The 16,723-nt window shown below is 37.4% G+C and overlaps 1 protein-coding gene across 5 annotated transcripts in view; it reads left to right on the top strand.

The window, feature by feature from the left end:
- The window catches only part of nbeab (neurobeachin b), a 344,194-nt gene that overhangs the window by 180,446 nt on the left and 147,025 nt on the right, over positions 1-16,723 (top strand). For 3 of the 5 annotated variants that reach the window (XM_053239985.1, XM_034310658.2, XM_053239986.1), the window contains 2 exons: positions 7,679-7,787; positions 12,749-12,960. In XM_053239985.1, the coding sequence (XP_053095960.1) occupies positions 7,679-7,787; positions 12,749-12,960 (321 nt within the window). The remainder of the gene's footprint in view (positions 1-7,678; positions 7,788-12,748; positions 12,961-16,723) is intronic. The other 2 variants (XM_026934784.3, XM_034310661.2) reach the window with 1 other exon arrangement.

Here is a 16,723-nt window from a genome sequence, read left to right as displayed (position 1 = left end):
GCTAAATTCTGTTCAGGTGCAATTAGGCAATATTCTGCTGAATGAAATTGAAACTGAATGTATGAGCCTAAAGGCATAGTTAACGCAGAAGGTACAAGAGTGTAAAATGCAGATGTTTCTCTCCCTCCTACATGTGCATATGCACAAAAAAAGGAGGAAATCTGCACAAAATTGGAAGAAACAGGAAGCGTGGGTGATTACATACTCTGCTTATTTCACTAAACTTTGTGCAATTAGCTTTGGTCATTTTGTCTGCTTGCCATGATCAGGTGTAAATTAACACCATGTGTGTTGCTCGGAGCATTATAGCTAGTGTTGCTCAAAGAAGTTGTATCATAGAATAGAGCTATGTTTCAACTATCAGCCTTCATTTTTTTTCATTTATTCTCTTTATTCATGACACAATATGCAATGAGTTTTAGAACCACAGAGAAAGAGATATTATTATTTTTTTTAACATTGCTGTAATGTTACACTGAACTGCTTTTGTCAGGCAGATCTGGCAACCCTGGTCTTTAGCGCATATGTCCCAAACACATACATCAGTTTCCTCATTGCCAGTTTAATTATACACAGTTTATTCTGTACACAGCAGTCTTGGGAATGGCATATCAGCAGACAGTTTTCTTAATAATAACTTCACTGATTAACACATTTATCTCTTTACTGTTACTGATTTTTTTCTTAGTCCCAATTTTTTTTAGTAGGTGATCCAATGCCCAATTTCTGTGATGAAGTACAGGGTTAGAAAATTGAACATTAAAAAAAGAAAAGAAAAGGCAAAGTGTTTCATATCAACTCCAAGACATAGTAAACTCATTAGGCTGTATTGCGACTTGAATTTTAGTAAGAATAAAGGTTACATTAATATTGAAGTGGGGAAAGGTTTGTGTATTCAGAATCAGGTAATGCAGCTGTTTATGTTAAGTTTTGCCCCATTCAGATTATGCAGTTATAGTAACACCATAGTGTGTCATAATAAAATCAGAGTGTCTTAGTAACACGATAGAGTGTCATAATAACACTATAGTGTATTATAGCAAAATAGGTGTGATATTGACACCTTAGTGTATAACAGTAACACCATAGTGTGTCATAGTAGAAACATATTTTGTCGTAGTAAGTCCATAGTGGGCCATATTATTAATTATTATTAAATAATATTGTCATAGTAACACTATAAAGTGTCATAGTAAAATTATATTGTCTCGTAGTAACACTGTATCATGTCATAATAACACCATAGTGTGTCACAGAAAAAAGATAATGTGCCATAGTAACACCATAACGTATAATAGCAAAAACATACTATGTCCTAGTAACACCATGGGATGTCAGAGTAACACCATAATGTGTCATAATAAAATAATATTGTCTCAGATTAACACTTGAGTGTATCATAGTAACACCATAATGTGTCACAGTAAAATTATACTGTATCATAGTAACACCTGAGTGTTTCATATTTACACCATAGTGTGTCATAGTAATTCCATAATCTGTCTTAGTAACACCATAGTGTGTCGTAGCAACACCATATTGTGTCACATTAACACGAAAGGGTATCATAGTAACGCCACAGTGTGTCATAGTAACGCCATATTGTGTCACATTAACAGGAAAGGGTATCATAGTAACGCCACAGTGTGTCATAGTAACACCATAGTGTATCATAGTAACACCCGAGTGTTTCATAGTTACACCATAGTGTGTCATAGTAACACCACAGAGTGTCATAGTAACACCATAGTGTATCATAGTAACACCCGAGTGTTTCATAGTTACACCATAGTGTGTCATAGTAAAAACATACTGTGCCATAGTAACACCACAGGGTGTCAGAGTAACAATATATTGTGTCAAGTAACACCAAAGTGTGTCATAGTAAAATCATATTGTCATAGTAACACCATAAAGTGTCATAGTAAAATTATATTGCCTCATAGTAACACCTGAGTTTATCGTAGTAACGCCAAAGCGTGTCATAGTAACACTATAGCACGTCAAATTAAAAGATACTGTGCCATACTAACACCATATTGTGTCATAGTAAAAACATACTGTGTCATGGTAACACCATATTGTGTCATGATAACAGATATTGTGTCAGAAAAAAGATACTATGCCATAGTAACACCATAATGTGTCATAGGAAAAACATACTGTATCATAGTAACACCCGAGTGTTTCATAGTTACACCATAGTGTGTCATAGTAACACCACAGAGTGTCATAGTAACACCATAGTGTATCATAGTAACACCCGAGTGTTTCATAGTTACACCATAGTGTGTCATAGTAAAAACATACTGTGCCATAGTAACACCACAGGGTGTCAGAGTAACAATATATTGTGTCAAGTAACACCAAAGTGTGTCATAGTAAAATCATATTGTCATAGTAACACCATAAAGTGTCATAGTAAAATTATATTGCCTCATAGTAACACCTGAGTTTATCGTAGTAACGCCAAAGCGTGTCATAGTAACACTATAGCACGTCAAATTAAAAGATACTGTGCCATACTAACACCATATTGTGTCATAGTAAAAACATACTGTGTCATGGTAACACCATATTGTGTCATGATAACAGATATTGTGTCAGAAAAAAGATACTATGCCATAGTAACACCATAATGTGTCATAGGAAAAACATACTGTATCATAGTAACACCCGAGTGTTTCATAGTTACACCATAGTGTGTCATAGTAACACCACAGAGTGTCATAGTAACACCATAGTGTATCATAGTAACACCCGAGTGTTTCATAGTTACACCATAGTGTGTCATAGTAAAAACATACTGTGCCATAGTAACACCACAGGGTGTCAGAGTAACAATATATTGTGTCAAGTAACACCAAAGTGTGTCATAGTAAAATCATATTGTCATAGTAACACCATAAAGTGTCATAGTAAAATTATATTGCCTCATAGTAACACCTGAGTTTATCGTAGTAACGCCAAAGCGTGTCATAGTAACACTATAGCACGTCAAATTAAAAGATACTGTGCCATACTAACACCATACTGTGTCATAGTAAAAACATACTGTGTCATGGTAACACCATATTGTGTCATGATAACAGATATTGTGTCAGAAAAAAGATACTATGCCATAGTAACACCATAATGTGTCATAGGAAAAACATACTGTGTCATACTAACACCAGGGGATGTCACAGTAACAGCATAGTGTGTCATACTAACACCAGGGGATGTCAGAGTAACAGCATAGTGTGTCATAGTAACACCAGTGTCAGAGTCACACCATAACGTGTCATAGTAACACCATACTGTGTCATAGTAACACCAGTGTCAGAGTAATACCATAGTGTGTCAGAGTAACACCATAGTGTGTCATAGTGAAAACATATTGTCACAGTTACATCATAGAGTATCATAATAACACCCGAGTGTTTCATAGTTACACCGTAGTGTGTCATAGTGAAAACATACTATGTCAAAGTAACACCATAGAGTGTCATAGAAAAATAATGCTGTATCATAGTAACACCATAGTGCATCATAGTAGCGCCATAGTGTGTCATAGCAACACCACAGGGTATCGTAGTAACACCATTATGAATCAAAGCAGCAACATAGGGTATCATTGTAACACCATAGTCATAGCAATACCATATTGTGTCATATTAACACCAAAGAGTATCATAGTAACACTGTAATGTATCAAAGCAACACCATAGTGTGTCATTGTAACACCATAGTGTGTCATAGCAACACCATATTGTGTCATATTAACACGAAAGGGTATCATAGTAACACCACAGTGTGTCATAGTTAAATCCTAGAATGTTACAGTACAAAAGTGTGTCATAGTAAAATCTTACTGTCATAGTAACACCAAAGTGTGTCAGAGAAAATCATATTGTGTTATAATAACACCACTGTGTGTGTGTGTGTTTTGCGTCAGGGCATTGTTTTTTTTTTTTTTTTTTTTTTGCAGAGCTGATCACGGCCGGCTAAGCCTGCATATCCATCTGTTGACCCATCTGTCCCCTCACACACACACACACACACACACACACACACACGCACACACACACACACACTTGGAGCTCCTTTCAGAGTGTGTGAGTGAGCAGTGACAGGCGCTGTCCAGGGTGCTGGCACGTCTATCACTCTCCCCACTGTACATCTGTAGTGAGACACCTGTCCTGCCGTCTCTTTGTTTTCACCAGCTCTACTGTAACACTGTTATAATACGGCATACAGCAGGATATGAGGATAATTGTTCACAATTCACCAAACAGACGCACACGCACACGCACACACACACACTTCCAAGCCTTCAGCGCAGGATGTAACTGTATATACAGTATAAACAATAGTGTTGGTTTTGTCTTACTGTGACAACTGTATACCATCACATTTCACCTACTATTTGATTTTCATTAATGTCCATCAAGCCAGGAAAAGTAGACCATATTGGGAAGCCATATTAGTTGACAAAATGTTCCAGTAACAAGTTTCTGGAATATTGTAGAATAGTGTGGTTTAAATCATTTCACCACAATATGTAGGCTTTGGCCCATGTGTAAAGTAGAAATCTTTGGATATTTTATATTAGTTTCCATGTTGTCCTTATTGTTTGCAGCTGATATTCTGAGAGAAGCTCCATATTGAAAAGGGTTCTAATTACCACTTTCCGGTTGAAGTGAAACAGACAATGGGATGCAATTTCAGAAGGCAAATCTGTCATCTTCTGGAACTACACCATAAATGAATTTGTTATATTGGAAAGCATGTGGCAGTTCAAAACCTTCTTAGATGTGGTTGACATTCTTATTTTTCAGACTAAGAGCCTGGAATGTGTCGTACTTGTAGATGTAATGAAACAGTTGTATTGTTTTATTAGGATTATATTGGAAATGGCAGAGTGGGCAGAATGGTCAAGAACACAAGCAGACAGAACTATCATGAAAACCAGTTACACATTTTTACAGTTCCTACATTTCTAGGTCTTAACTGGGTAACTGTGTGCTACTAAGTCTAAAGAACTGAGTAATTAGGTGGGAAAAATTTACACTAATTACAATTTACCATATATAGCCATTACATAAAAACCACCTCTGAAGGTGTGCAAGATGTTAGCAGCAGACCCTTTAAGTCCTATAAGATGTGAGGTGGGGCCTCCATGGATCCTGACTTGTTTGTCCAGCACATCTTACAGATGCTCGATCGGATTGAGATCTGGGGAATTTGGAGGCCAAGTCAACACCTTGAACTCTTTGTCATGTTCCTCAAACCATTCGTGAACAATAGTTGCAGTGTGGCAGGGCGCATTATCCTGCTGAAAGAGGCCACTGCCATTAGGGATCACTGTTGCCATGAAGGGGTCTACTTGGTCTGCAGCAATGTTTAGGTTGGTGATGTGTGTCAAAGTAACATCCACATGAATGCCAGGATCCAAGGTTTCCCAGCAGAACATTGCCCAGAGCATCACACTGCCTCTGCCAACTTGTCTTCTTCCCATAGTGCATCCTGGTGCCATCTCTTCCTCAGGAAAGTGACGCACATGCACCCGGCCATCCACATGATGTACAAAAAAAACGTGATTCATCGGACCAGGCCACCTTCTTCCATTCCTCCATTGTCCAGTTCTGATGCTCACATGCCCATTGTAGGTGCTTTCAGTGGTGGACAAGGGTCAGCATGGGCACTCTGACTGGTCTGCAGCTACGCAGCCCAATACGCAGCAAGCCGCGATGCACTGTGTGTTCTGACACCTTTCTATTATAGCCAGCATTAACTTTTTTAGCCGTTTGTGCTACAGTAGCTCTTCTGTGAGATTGGACCAGGTGGGCTAGCCTTCACTCCCCACACACATCAGTGAGCCTTGGGCGCTCATGACTCTGTCGTTGGTTCACCAGTTGTCCTTTCTTGGACCACTATAAGTAGGTACTAACCACTGCATAACGGGAACACCCCACAAGACCTGCTGTTTTAGAGATCTGATGCAGTCTTCTAGCCATCACAATTTGGCCCTTGTCAAACTCGCTCAGATCCTTACGCTTGCCCATTGTTCCTGCTTCCAACACATCAGCTTCGAAGAACTGACTGTTTACTTGCTGCCTAATATATCTCAACCCTTGACAAGTGCCATTGTAACAAGATAATCAATGTTATTCACTTTACCTGTCAGTGGTTTTAATATATATATATACATATATATAAAGAGGATAAGGGGGTGAGGCTCCATGACAACCTCTAATAAAAAGTTATTGTTCCTATGTTAGTACAAAAGCAGTTGATACCAATTAAAAAACCCTTCTGGCTTCTTTATGAATAAATAATGTGCCATGTGACACAAAACATTAAATGCCAATTGCTCTCAACTCCACTGTCCGTGCAGAAGGCATGAATGTCTGTGCTAGTTTTATTCTATCCCTCTTATTATTAGCAGAGGAAATGGGTTTAAAGCTTGTTTCCTTGTCAAGCCTCAAAAAGGTAATTCAGTGCTTGTCAACATTTCAGGATGTGTATGAGATTGATGAATGCGGTTATGAATTAAACCTCAGCCGAGACATAAAAAGAAATTACACTCAGTCTCATGCACCAGAGAAGCACAATTATACCAAACGTCGGCTTAATGACGTGTAAAATAGGGTGTAATCTTGACGCCGGAGACTTTGAGCTGTTACAAATGAGCATTTTGAATTAAACGGGAGTGTGATGGTATAACTGGTGTCAGAGAGACAGCTGTGTATACTGTACATGGTTTACAGACTTTACAGTGGAATGTAAAACTGGAAGTTGGTGATTTTAATTATTATGGATGACAAGAGCTGTACATTGACTTCTTCAGATTTATTTTAGAGTTATGCACACGTGTATTGTAGAAATTATTATGTTTATGAGGTCACACTAGTTTATTCAGTTCAAAAAATCTGCAAAAAAAAAATCACAAAACAAACAGACAAACAAAACATCATTACCTTTTTTTTTTTGTTAATGTTAACGTATGCTATAAATCATTAACATTTTTCATATTTATGCCATAAGTTAAAAGATTTATATGTAATCTATATCAATAAAATATGCATAAATTTAAAGTGTTTCAAAAAAATAGAAACACAGTTACACAGCATATAGCATACACAGCTATAATCAACATACACAAATAATTATGGCATTATTAATTAATTTTAATTAATAATAATATTTTTACATAAATTGTTATAAAAAATTTAATAATTTAATACATTTATTTTACAACATAGAATATCAGGTCATGGAGTGTAAATGTGTAAATGTTGGGTGTAAATTCAGCCTCAGTTCTACAGTTCCATACCATCATATCAATTAAATACCGATCATCATATTAATGAAAATATTAGCTCATATTGGTCATTATTAATTTAAGCAAACATTAAGTAATATACGGATTAAATGAAAAAGAGTTATCGTATAGAGATTTTTTATTGTAACGTCTAGATGTTGGAATTGTAGTACATGTTGTTGTTGTTCTGAATGATAAAGTTTGTACTTTTATTATTCTTTATAAGAAAACAAATTAATAAGAGTACAATGTTCTCACATAATATTTACTTATCCCTGCTTCAGTTCTTCATGTCACAGTAAACTACACCAGGGTGTAAATACTTCACACTGTAGGAATGTGTTATTTGACCTTTTCTTCTCTCTGTGCTAGACTCTTGTGTCACGCCATGAAGGACCACATTGTGCGAGTGGCCAATGAGGCTGAGTTCATCTTGAACCGCCAGCGAGCCGAGGATGTCCACAAGCACGCTGAATTTGAGGTATTCAATCCTTCTGCTTAAACATCCTCGAGCACTGGGTTGGGTTTTGGGGGTCAGATGTGGCCTGGACAGACTTATGTGTTTACACTTGTGTAAAATAACATCCAGCTAAAATTCGTCTCAGACCTCCTGAAGTGTTGAGTAATCAGATTTTAGGAGTGATTCTAAGGAAAAATCTCATTTCCTGAGTGAAATATATCTACATGCGAAAATTATTTTCACAACTACTCTGCAGTGAGGGTTGCTGGGCAATCCCGGCCTTGTGTGTCCCAGTGGAGATTAATCGACGCGTACAAATGCGGCAAAAAAAAAAAAGAAATTTAATAACTCACTTCCAATTTGCACATTAGCCCTTGCGCCAAATTAACACCCATCTCTGGTGATCGCATTTGCACGACATGGGAGACTATTAGCTTAAATCGAGATGCTATAGAAACGCCGCTCATTACCAGATTAAGCTGGGTGAGAATTAAAGCTTAGCTAAATCAAGCCGGCCATTATGTTAGGAGCTTTTGTGTACAGAGAGCTGAGGGAATCCCTTTTGTACTATATTGTAATATACCTTTTTTTTCAGACTGAGCATGAGTAAATTCTTTCTGGTACACAGATATTGATGCCAACATGAGTAACCTGGTTAGTATGAATTAATGAGGGATGTCATGGAACATTTTATTTAGCTTTGTTTAAGTTTCCTGTGTTTAAATGGATGGCATGAAAAGCACACATGCACAGGTTCATGCGTTTAGGCTGCTATTCTCATTCTTTATAACATTTGCTAGTTGATTGTAAATGAAGTGCATTAGCTAGCTACATTAGTTTCCTTGGATCGAGAAGGGTTGTGTTGAAGAAGGGCAGGTTTTGATTCGGTTCGGAAAAGTGCTTTAGTTGAAACCTGAAAGCATTTTTTTTTTTTTTTGAAACTTCAGGAATAACCGCATCAAAAACAGCAATTGAAATGAAAAGGGATTCCTCTAATTTAGGAATAACTGTTACCATCAATACTTGTGGACTCAGTGGAATAATAATAATAGTAATAATAATAATAATAATAATAATAATAATTATTATTATTATTATTATTATTATTATTATTAATTTATTTAGTCTTCATTGCATCGGAATCCTTGTTTATTTAATGATCGATATTAGCTGATCTTCTAGAACAGCACTCTGGGTAAGAGCTGTTATAGTCACTCACCAAGCATTAGACATTTTTGCTGCTAGCAATGAATTTGTCGTGCTGAGTGTTATGTTTATGTTGTGGTTTCTCCTCCTGATATTTTCTCAGTGTACAGATTGCAGTCAGCTTTGCTTTGATTTCCATCATTATGAAATACGTCCAGATCGCTGTCATTTTGTGTCTTTTGATCAATGACAATGTACACTAGGATTACATCACATAGCATCGCGTGGTATCGGACGTTGGTATCGGATGTTGGTATCGGACGTTGGTATCGGGCATTTTTACGAGTATAAGTCAATGAGCATGGCACCAGGCATGATATTGATGTTTCCCTAGTACTAATATTAATGATATAAATGGGTTATTAGGCCATTTACAGTGACACTGACGAAGGAGACACTATGAATGGAAACGAAGAGGCATGATTGTCTTATATATACACACAGGCCAAAGAGCACACAAACTAGTCTTCTCATTCCAGCAGATGTGATGAGTTCCTTATCAGGAAGCACCAGCTTCCTTTAGGCAGCTTTTTGATATAGTGCTCTTCAGGATCCTTGACCCAGTAGATAAACCGCAGGGGATGCTAAGATAGTCCGAGTCAGCGGTGAGACGGGGAAGTCTGCCTGACCCACGATTCATCGTGTCTGCCAAACCGTCTACTCCTCATCCTTCTTCCCGTCCACTTTATTCCGATCCGAGCAGATAAGCCCTCTTTTACAATTAAACTGGTGTCACTACTAAACCCTTATATCCCCCTTGAAGTGATAAATAATGCTTGATATTTGTCAGAGCGCTGCACGCTGAAGCGAGATGACACCGGGAGATTGAGTTATCGCCCGTTTGAAGAATATGTCGAGGCATAACATCTGACAGAATTCAAATATAAGACAGGAAATTCAATTACACCCCCTCCACACCACCTCCCTCCTTCGCTCCCTTTACTCCACATCCCTCCGCTGCCCGAAAGCTTCTGTTAGCAAATTAGATTTTGAATATTAGCCAGCGATCCCCTCAGGGGGTGGGGGATGTGTGCTGCTCAGTAAGACAATCTTATTTTAGCAGGAGAGATGAAGTCAGGCTCGCTGCCTAGCATCTTCTTTACTCTGGAGAGATGCTGCGATACTTCACAGCCTCACGAGGAGCTTGGATTTGGAATTAATGATTTAAAGGGTAGCTGTGTGTGGTTTAGCTTCTCTTGAGAGAGAAAGAGTACAGCTAAAGTGCATCTGAAATGTTCAGAGTTCATCAGAGGCCTGTAGCTACATATATAGCTACATTTTTTGCTATAAAAAGGGACATAACTCTAGTAGGTATACATTAATTCCTCACTCACATGCAACTGATAGTTTTCAGTAATGTTAATAGTTTTAAGGCTTTTAGGTGACATTCACTGGAATACTTTCCTTTTTTTTTTTAAACATACCATGTAACTGATCACAGCTCTATATTATAGCACAATCCAGCAGCGGCTCGTGAACATAGATTTTAGCGAGGAAGGACGACATTAATAAACACATAGCCTCAGACAAAAAGTCGACAGGCTGTCACACTTTATGCTATCAGCTTTTTTGTAGTAAATTTTTAAATTTGAGTAAACCTGTAATCAGAAGTTGAGGGTTGACAACCTACAGTCAACCATCATACAGTCTAACAGCTCATTTTACAGGGTTTACACATACCTTTGTTCAACTGTCTTTAACATAAGGGTTGCCAGGTTTCATCAAAATTTCCATCCCATGACCTGAAGCTAGTTCAAAAAATTCAGATATTGGAAAAGCGAGAGACATTTTTATTCTTTTTCTCAGCCTTTGTGTGGGAAAACAATTTCACCATGGTGCATATGTATTTCTGATGTACATACACTCTTTCCCCTCATACTCATACTTATCCTTCCCCTTTCCCATTCTATGCAGTATACATATCTTACAACAGAAATGGTTCTGTAAACACCACAGACACACTGTCTGCTCTTAGACTTTACCTTTGTTTGTGGAAATGTATTAGATTTAATTCTGATTACTTGCTATAACAAGAACTTGGAGTATTTTCAAACTTGTCCCTAAATTTAGCATAAAATCCACAAAGCTGGCAACCCTGCAATCAACTGTCCTGTTCGCTGCTCCTCTCCCGGGCATGGAGCAGTGTGATTCCTGCCTCAGTGGGCCTCTATTAGCACTTGTTGCAGTTGTCATTTTCGACCACTAGGTGCAATAAGAACTTTATGGAGCTAAATGGGGCTAAATGGTTACACAACATCTTTAAAGGCTTATATCTGTGAAATAGCAAAAGTATTTTTTATATCATTCTGGTAATTAGTATTTCAACAGAATTTAAAATGAATGGAGTTAATGAGTGATGGAGGACTTTCTGTGTATTTACTCTTGCCCATGTCTATGATATACAATATCTTGTAGCACACGCACACACACACACACACACACACACACACACAATAAATCAGTTACAATACAACAGTTAGCCTCAGTGTTCTTTTATTTATAGCACATTAAATCAGGACATAACATAACTGTGAGGTATAGATATAGTGTATCCCAGCAATAAATAAAACGGTTGCCTTTGTGGAATTTCATAACCGTCCAGGAATGTTCACGTGCAATTATCAGGCCTTTATTATGCATTTCTTAGCTGATAATTAGCCGACAATTATAACATGCAGTAAATATACTTTCTATTTATGATATTTGGTCTATTTTTCTTTTGAGTTTGAGTTCAGATGTAAAAATATCAGAATGCTGTGTGAAATTTAGTACATTGTAATGTGTATTTCTCATAGGTAAAATTCAGCAGAATAAGAAAAAATAAAGAAAAAAATCAGCTGCAAGATTTTAAAATTGTCTTTCTGCCACAAGGTCATGATAGCAAATGTGAATCAAAACACAATTTTCTATAATGAAATAAAAAGGAAATATAAATGTTATTTCAGTCAATGTACACAGGTATGAGTGTATGTGGTTTTTAAAATTATTATTATTATTATTATTATTATTTTTATTATTATTATTATTGTGTTGTTGTTGTTGTTGTTGCTGTTGTTGTTTATTAATTAGTTGCCAGACTTTGGGCTGGTCTAATCTGCATTGTGCCGCATCACACCACCCCAGTGTGGATTATTTTCCTATAACTCAGTGATCCACACCAAAGATTATATGTTTTATTTTGTTAAACAGCAGCACATTTTTTTTAAATCCATATATTATTAGACTTAGATTATGTGGTGTATCCTGTGTATGAGCTGTTACTATAGAAACAATAACGTATTAGAATGAGTACATGTAACAGCCAAAACTACTTTCCGAGACATGCTGTTATACGAAAATAATGCAAATTCGAGCGTTCAAACTCGTCATGGTATGAAGTACTTTATAACACCCCCATAAATTCACATTGTAGGTTTACAGATAGAGACTAAGGTTCATTGTGGCTCATTGTTTTTACAGCACAGTGTGTGTTAATCATGCTCTAGCCTACACTCATACCAGCATCTCACACACTCACTGTATATCAGTGTCACTAATACTCACATACCCTAGTCTAAATCAAAACTGAAAACAGCATTGTGTTTCACTGTCAATAGCTTTCTGGTATGAAGATCAGAAATGTTGTTTATTAGGGTTCAGAATCTTACAGGAATATCATCATTGTTCTACATTAGAGTAATTATATAATAGTATAATATATGTACACAGGTACACAGTACAAACATTTCTAAGAATGCTAACACTCTCTGTGTCTTCCATTCTGCCTCGTTCTCTAGTCGAACTGCTCTCAGTATGCTGTAGACAGGAGAGAGGAGGAGAAGATGTGTGATCACCTCATCAGTGCTGCCAAACACCGCGACCGCGTCACCGCCAATCAGCTTAAACAGAAGATCATCAACATCCTCACCAACAAACACGGAGCCTGGGGGGCGCTGACACACAGGTACGGCCCTCTGGACCACTGTGTGTGGACACAGCAGAGAAATAGGTGTGTTTATAGCTCTGTGTGTGTATGTGTGTGTGTGTGTGTATGTGTATGTGTATGTGTGTGTGTTTACTGTGTTTGTTTCTTGTCATGGAATCTTGACTTTAGCCCTTGAAAGGTGCTCTCGGCTGCCAGGGCCAGGATTTACACTCTTATATCACCCACCCACACACACACACACACACACACACACACACACACACACACACACACAGCCAGAGCTGTAATGCAACTGCTATTTAATGTCATTTTCTTGCTCTCCACCAGGGTCAGGCTGCAGGTCAGCAAACTCAATTACCACAACCGACCACTAAATCCCAAGAGACACCTCACTGGTGGTCAGATTGTGTGTGCGTGCATGTTTGTGTGCGTTTGTGTGCATGCGTGTGTGTGTGTGTGGTGGTCCGTGTTTCTGTGATACACATCGCCCCTCTTTTTACTGACACAGCTGTACACCTGGTGGTTGTTAAGCTGCCCTTGTGGGCCTTGTTAAAAGCGCTCTGACTGTTTTTGCTTCTCGGCGTATATCGTGTAAGGACACCAAAGGAACGGGATTTTATGCTTAAACAGACATTTATACACAGAAATAAAACACGAACGGTCAGCAACAATAACAAGCACGGACCAGCATTCTCTTGGGAGATGTAGCAGCATGCTCTAAGTAAGCAATAAAACACTGTGGCGTGTGCTGTTATAGGAAAAACATCAACAATGCGGTGAAGTCTTACCAAACCAAGTGTTTTTTAATAACAGTACATCCTGAAATGTTGTATTCCTCTTACACATACAGTATATTGCTAAAGAGTACATATTTTATTCATTAAAGAATGACATATCATACTTTTTATCCATTTATTGTTACATTTAATGTTGTGGATCATCTATTAGACAAGTTATCGCTTACATTATAGCAGTTCTAAACAGTCTTTCTCTAACTAACCTCCTTTCTTTTCCTCTGTTTTGAAGTTAATAAGACAAAAAAATAATACGCAACTTGTCATGTTACAAAGTGCTGACACTGGAGACTCCTTCCATAAATCTTATAGAAACGTCCCAGTAGAGAATGTGTTTACATCATGTCAACAATTATATGTTTATTTCTTTGTTAAGTAACAAAGAAGAAGACATTTTTAGCCATTGATCATGTGATCAACCCCCTGTTGTTAATAAGATGTTACTATGGCAATAATAATATATTAGGAAGTTAATATGAAATTGTGATTTGAATTACAGCCGGAATTGAAGTCAGAGCTGCTGTTATAGAAATTGAATCAACATCTTCTGACCAATCAGATTCGAGAATTCAGCAGTGATGTGGTATTAAATGAATCTGAAACCTGAAACCATACGAATATTCTGGAACATTCTATGGAAAAGCAATGGTTTGGTTGTGGTATATTATTTATATTTATGTTTATATCTAGTCCAGTGTTCTCCAGCAGTATGTAGTTCTGCGATTAGATATTTCTAAAGCGAGCAAAGCTCTTGCCACCTCACTGCAGTGTTTCCAAACACATCATAAACTTTGCCTCCCGGATATATGTAAATCCAGCTGCCATGAGTGCTTAACTAAGCTGTCAGACTGATGGAGAGAAAGTCCAGGACTCTCTCTCACACACACACACACACATATATACACACATCCATACTCACATGCCACAACTGCTCATTACAGTGGCCCTGGCTTTCTTTATTTCTTTATTTGTTAAAGTCATGAAGTACAGCACTGATGGTGGAAAACATCCTCTGCTGCTCCGTGTCTAACAGTTTTAGCAACAGGAAACATCTCTGTGTTTAAACAGTAAACAGTTCAGGCGCTGTATGTCTGATTTTTGGACTTTAGCCTCAGCGTGGTTGAGTAAGCAGACAAGAGATTGTGTGAATTAATCGGTTGTGATTTTTAACCTTTAACCATTTTTCATTTTTCTCCAGTCACAGATCATTTCCTGCTCGTTTGCATGTAGGGCAGCGTGAAAAAAAAATTCTCTGGTGACATTATGAAATGTTCCACAATAAAATGCAGTAGGGCTGGGTTTGGATGCAAAATGATAATACTAATACTAATAATAATAATAATAATAATAATAATAATAATAATAATACTAAGAAGAAGAAGAAGAAGAAATAAATAAATAAATAACATGAATGAAAGTAAGAAAAACAACAAAGTTAAACAAACAAATAAATAAATAACAACTAACTAACTAACTAACTAAAGTTTTTGAGTAAAGCACATGGAATTATAATGAATTATCAAGGAGTTACTTACATTAGAGCTTTATTAGCGCTTTATTAGCACTTTATTAGAACTTTATTAGCGCTTTATGTGGCATTATTAGAGTTTATAGAAATGGTTACAATTAATAATTAGTCAATTTATACAGAATTATAAGCACAGTTATAATGATTTGTGAATATGGGCTTATATAGAAAGTGTTACCAAAAAACCTCCAAAAAAATAGTTTACATTTTCTAATAATGCCTTAATTCAACCTAATTCGAACTAATGTAGTATCATCTCAAGAGTTAATTTCCATCTGAATCAATGCTTCATTAATAATCTTTTCATAACCCCAGCATGTATTATTTTCCTTTCTTACCAACTTCTATGATAAATAAATAGCTGTGTTTACATCCCGGCTGGTGTAACACATCATTTGGAATTTTCTGCTACCTCTTCAGCTTAGTCAAATATTTATAGCGAGCGCCTAGGAGCCATAACATTTGCATTGAGACAAAAGGTTATTGAGCTGCCGAGGACTGTAAATGGTACCGCAAAACTTGCAACGAATTGAAATTTAATGGTAACCTTCTGCAGAAGAATAATGATGCAATATGTTTATGGGCTTAAGGCAGTGTTGCGGTTCAACATCTTAGTCTTATTCAATGCTACATTAACTTTCCCATTTATGCTGGTGCTGTAAAATAGTGTGCCCCCCAGCATTAGGAGTGTGTGTATGTGTGTGTGTGTGTGTGTGTGTGTATACGTTTGAAAATTTATTTGCGTCAAAGTGTGTATTTTTTGAGCATGAATGCCTTCAAATTGCTTTTTTCTTTTTATTATGTGCTACAGCCTGGGGAGACTTGAAAGAATATTGATAACTTGCGTGGAAAATGCTGGATGGAGCATACCCACATGACTCCCTCTGTACATTCGCTGATTTTTTTAAATACTAAAAAAATAAATCTAGTACTTCAGAGGAATTCCAGCCGAGCTGATGAACCGACTTCATTGTGTTCTTGGACAGCAATGTGCAGGATGCGCAGATGCACAACGGTATGAAAGAATCCCTCGACGCCTTCGTAAGCCGAAAGCCAAATAAGCAGCTCGAGAGCGGCCAGGCTCGGTTCGATCATACTCCACGCTCGCCTGATGATGAATGTCCCCTGTATTGAGTCAGCATCAGAAAATCAATAGTGTTCAAATTGAAACAGTATAGGGTTGTATTGATCTGCTCCACTAAATCAAAACGAGAAGGCTTTGATAGGACTCGGGTAGACAGCTCTTAGGCCAGTAATGACACACTATCAATTTTAACTTTACACTGATAAATCAAGTTGAAAATTGGATGTCAGATTTTTTTTTTTCTCCCTTCGTTCGTCTCAGAGCGAGTTATTTCCCCTTGCCCTCCCTTCCAGCTCTTCCAGCTCCTTTTGACCTCTGGCCCTGGGAAGCTGATTATAAAGTTCAGTTGCGTCACCAGAAAAGGAGATGTCAGACAGACTGCCGGAATTAATGACAGAAAAAAATCCAGTGAAATTGAAA

This window comes from Pangasianodon hypophthalmus, chromosome 14 (genome assembly GCF_027358585.1).
Source record: "Pangasianodon hypophthalmus isolate fPanHyp1 chromosome 14, fPanHyp1.pri, whole genome shotgun sequence".
Classification (NCBI taxonomy): domain Eukaryota; kingdom Metazoa; phylum Chordata; class Actinopteri; order Siluriformes; family Pangasiidae; genus Pangasianodon; species Pangasianodon hypophthalmus.
The sequence above is the reverse complement of the archived record's forward strand: the minus strand, read 5'-3'. Positions and strand labels throughout refer to the sequence as shown.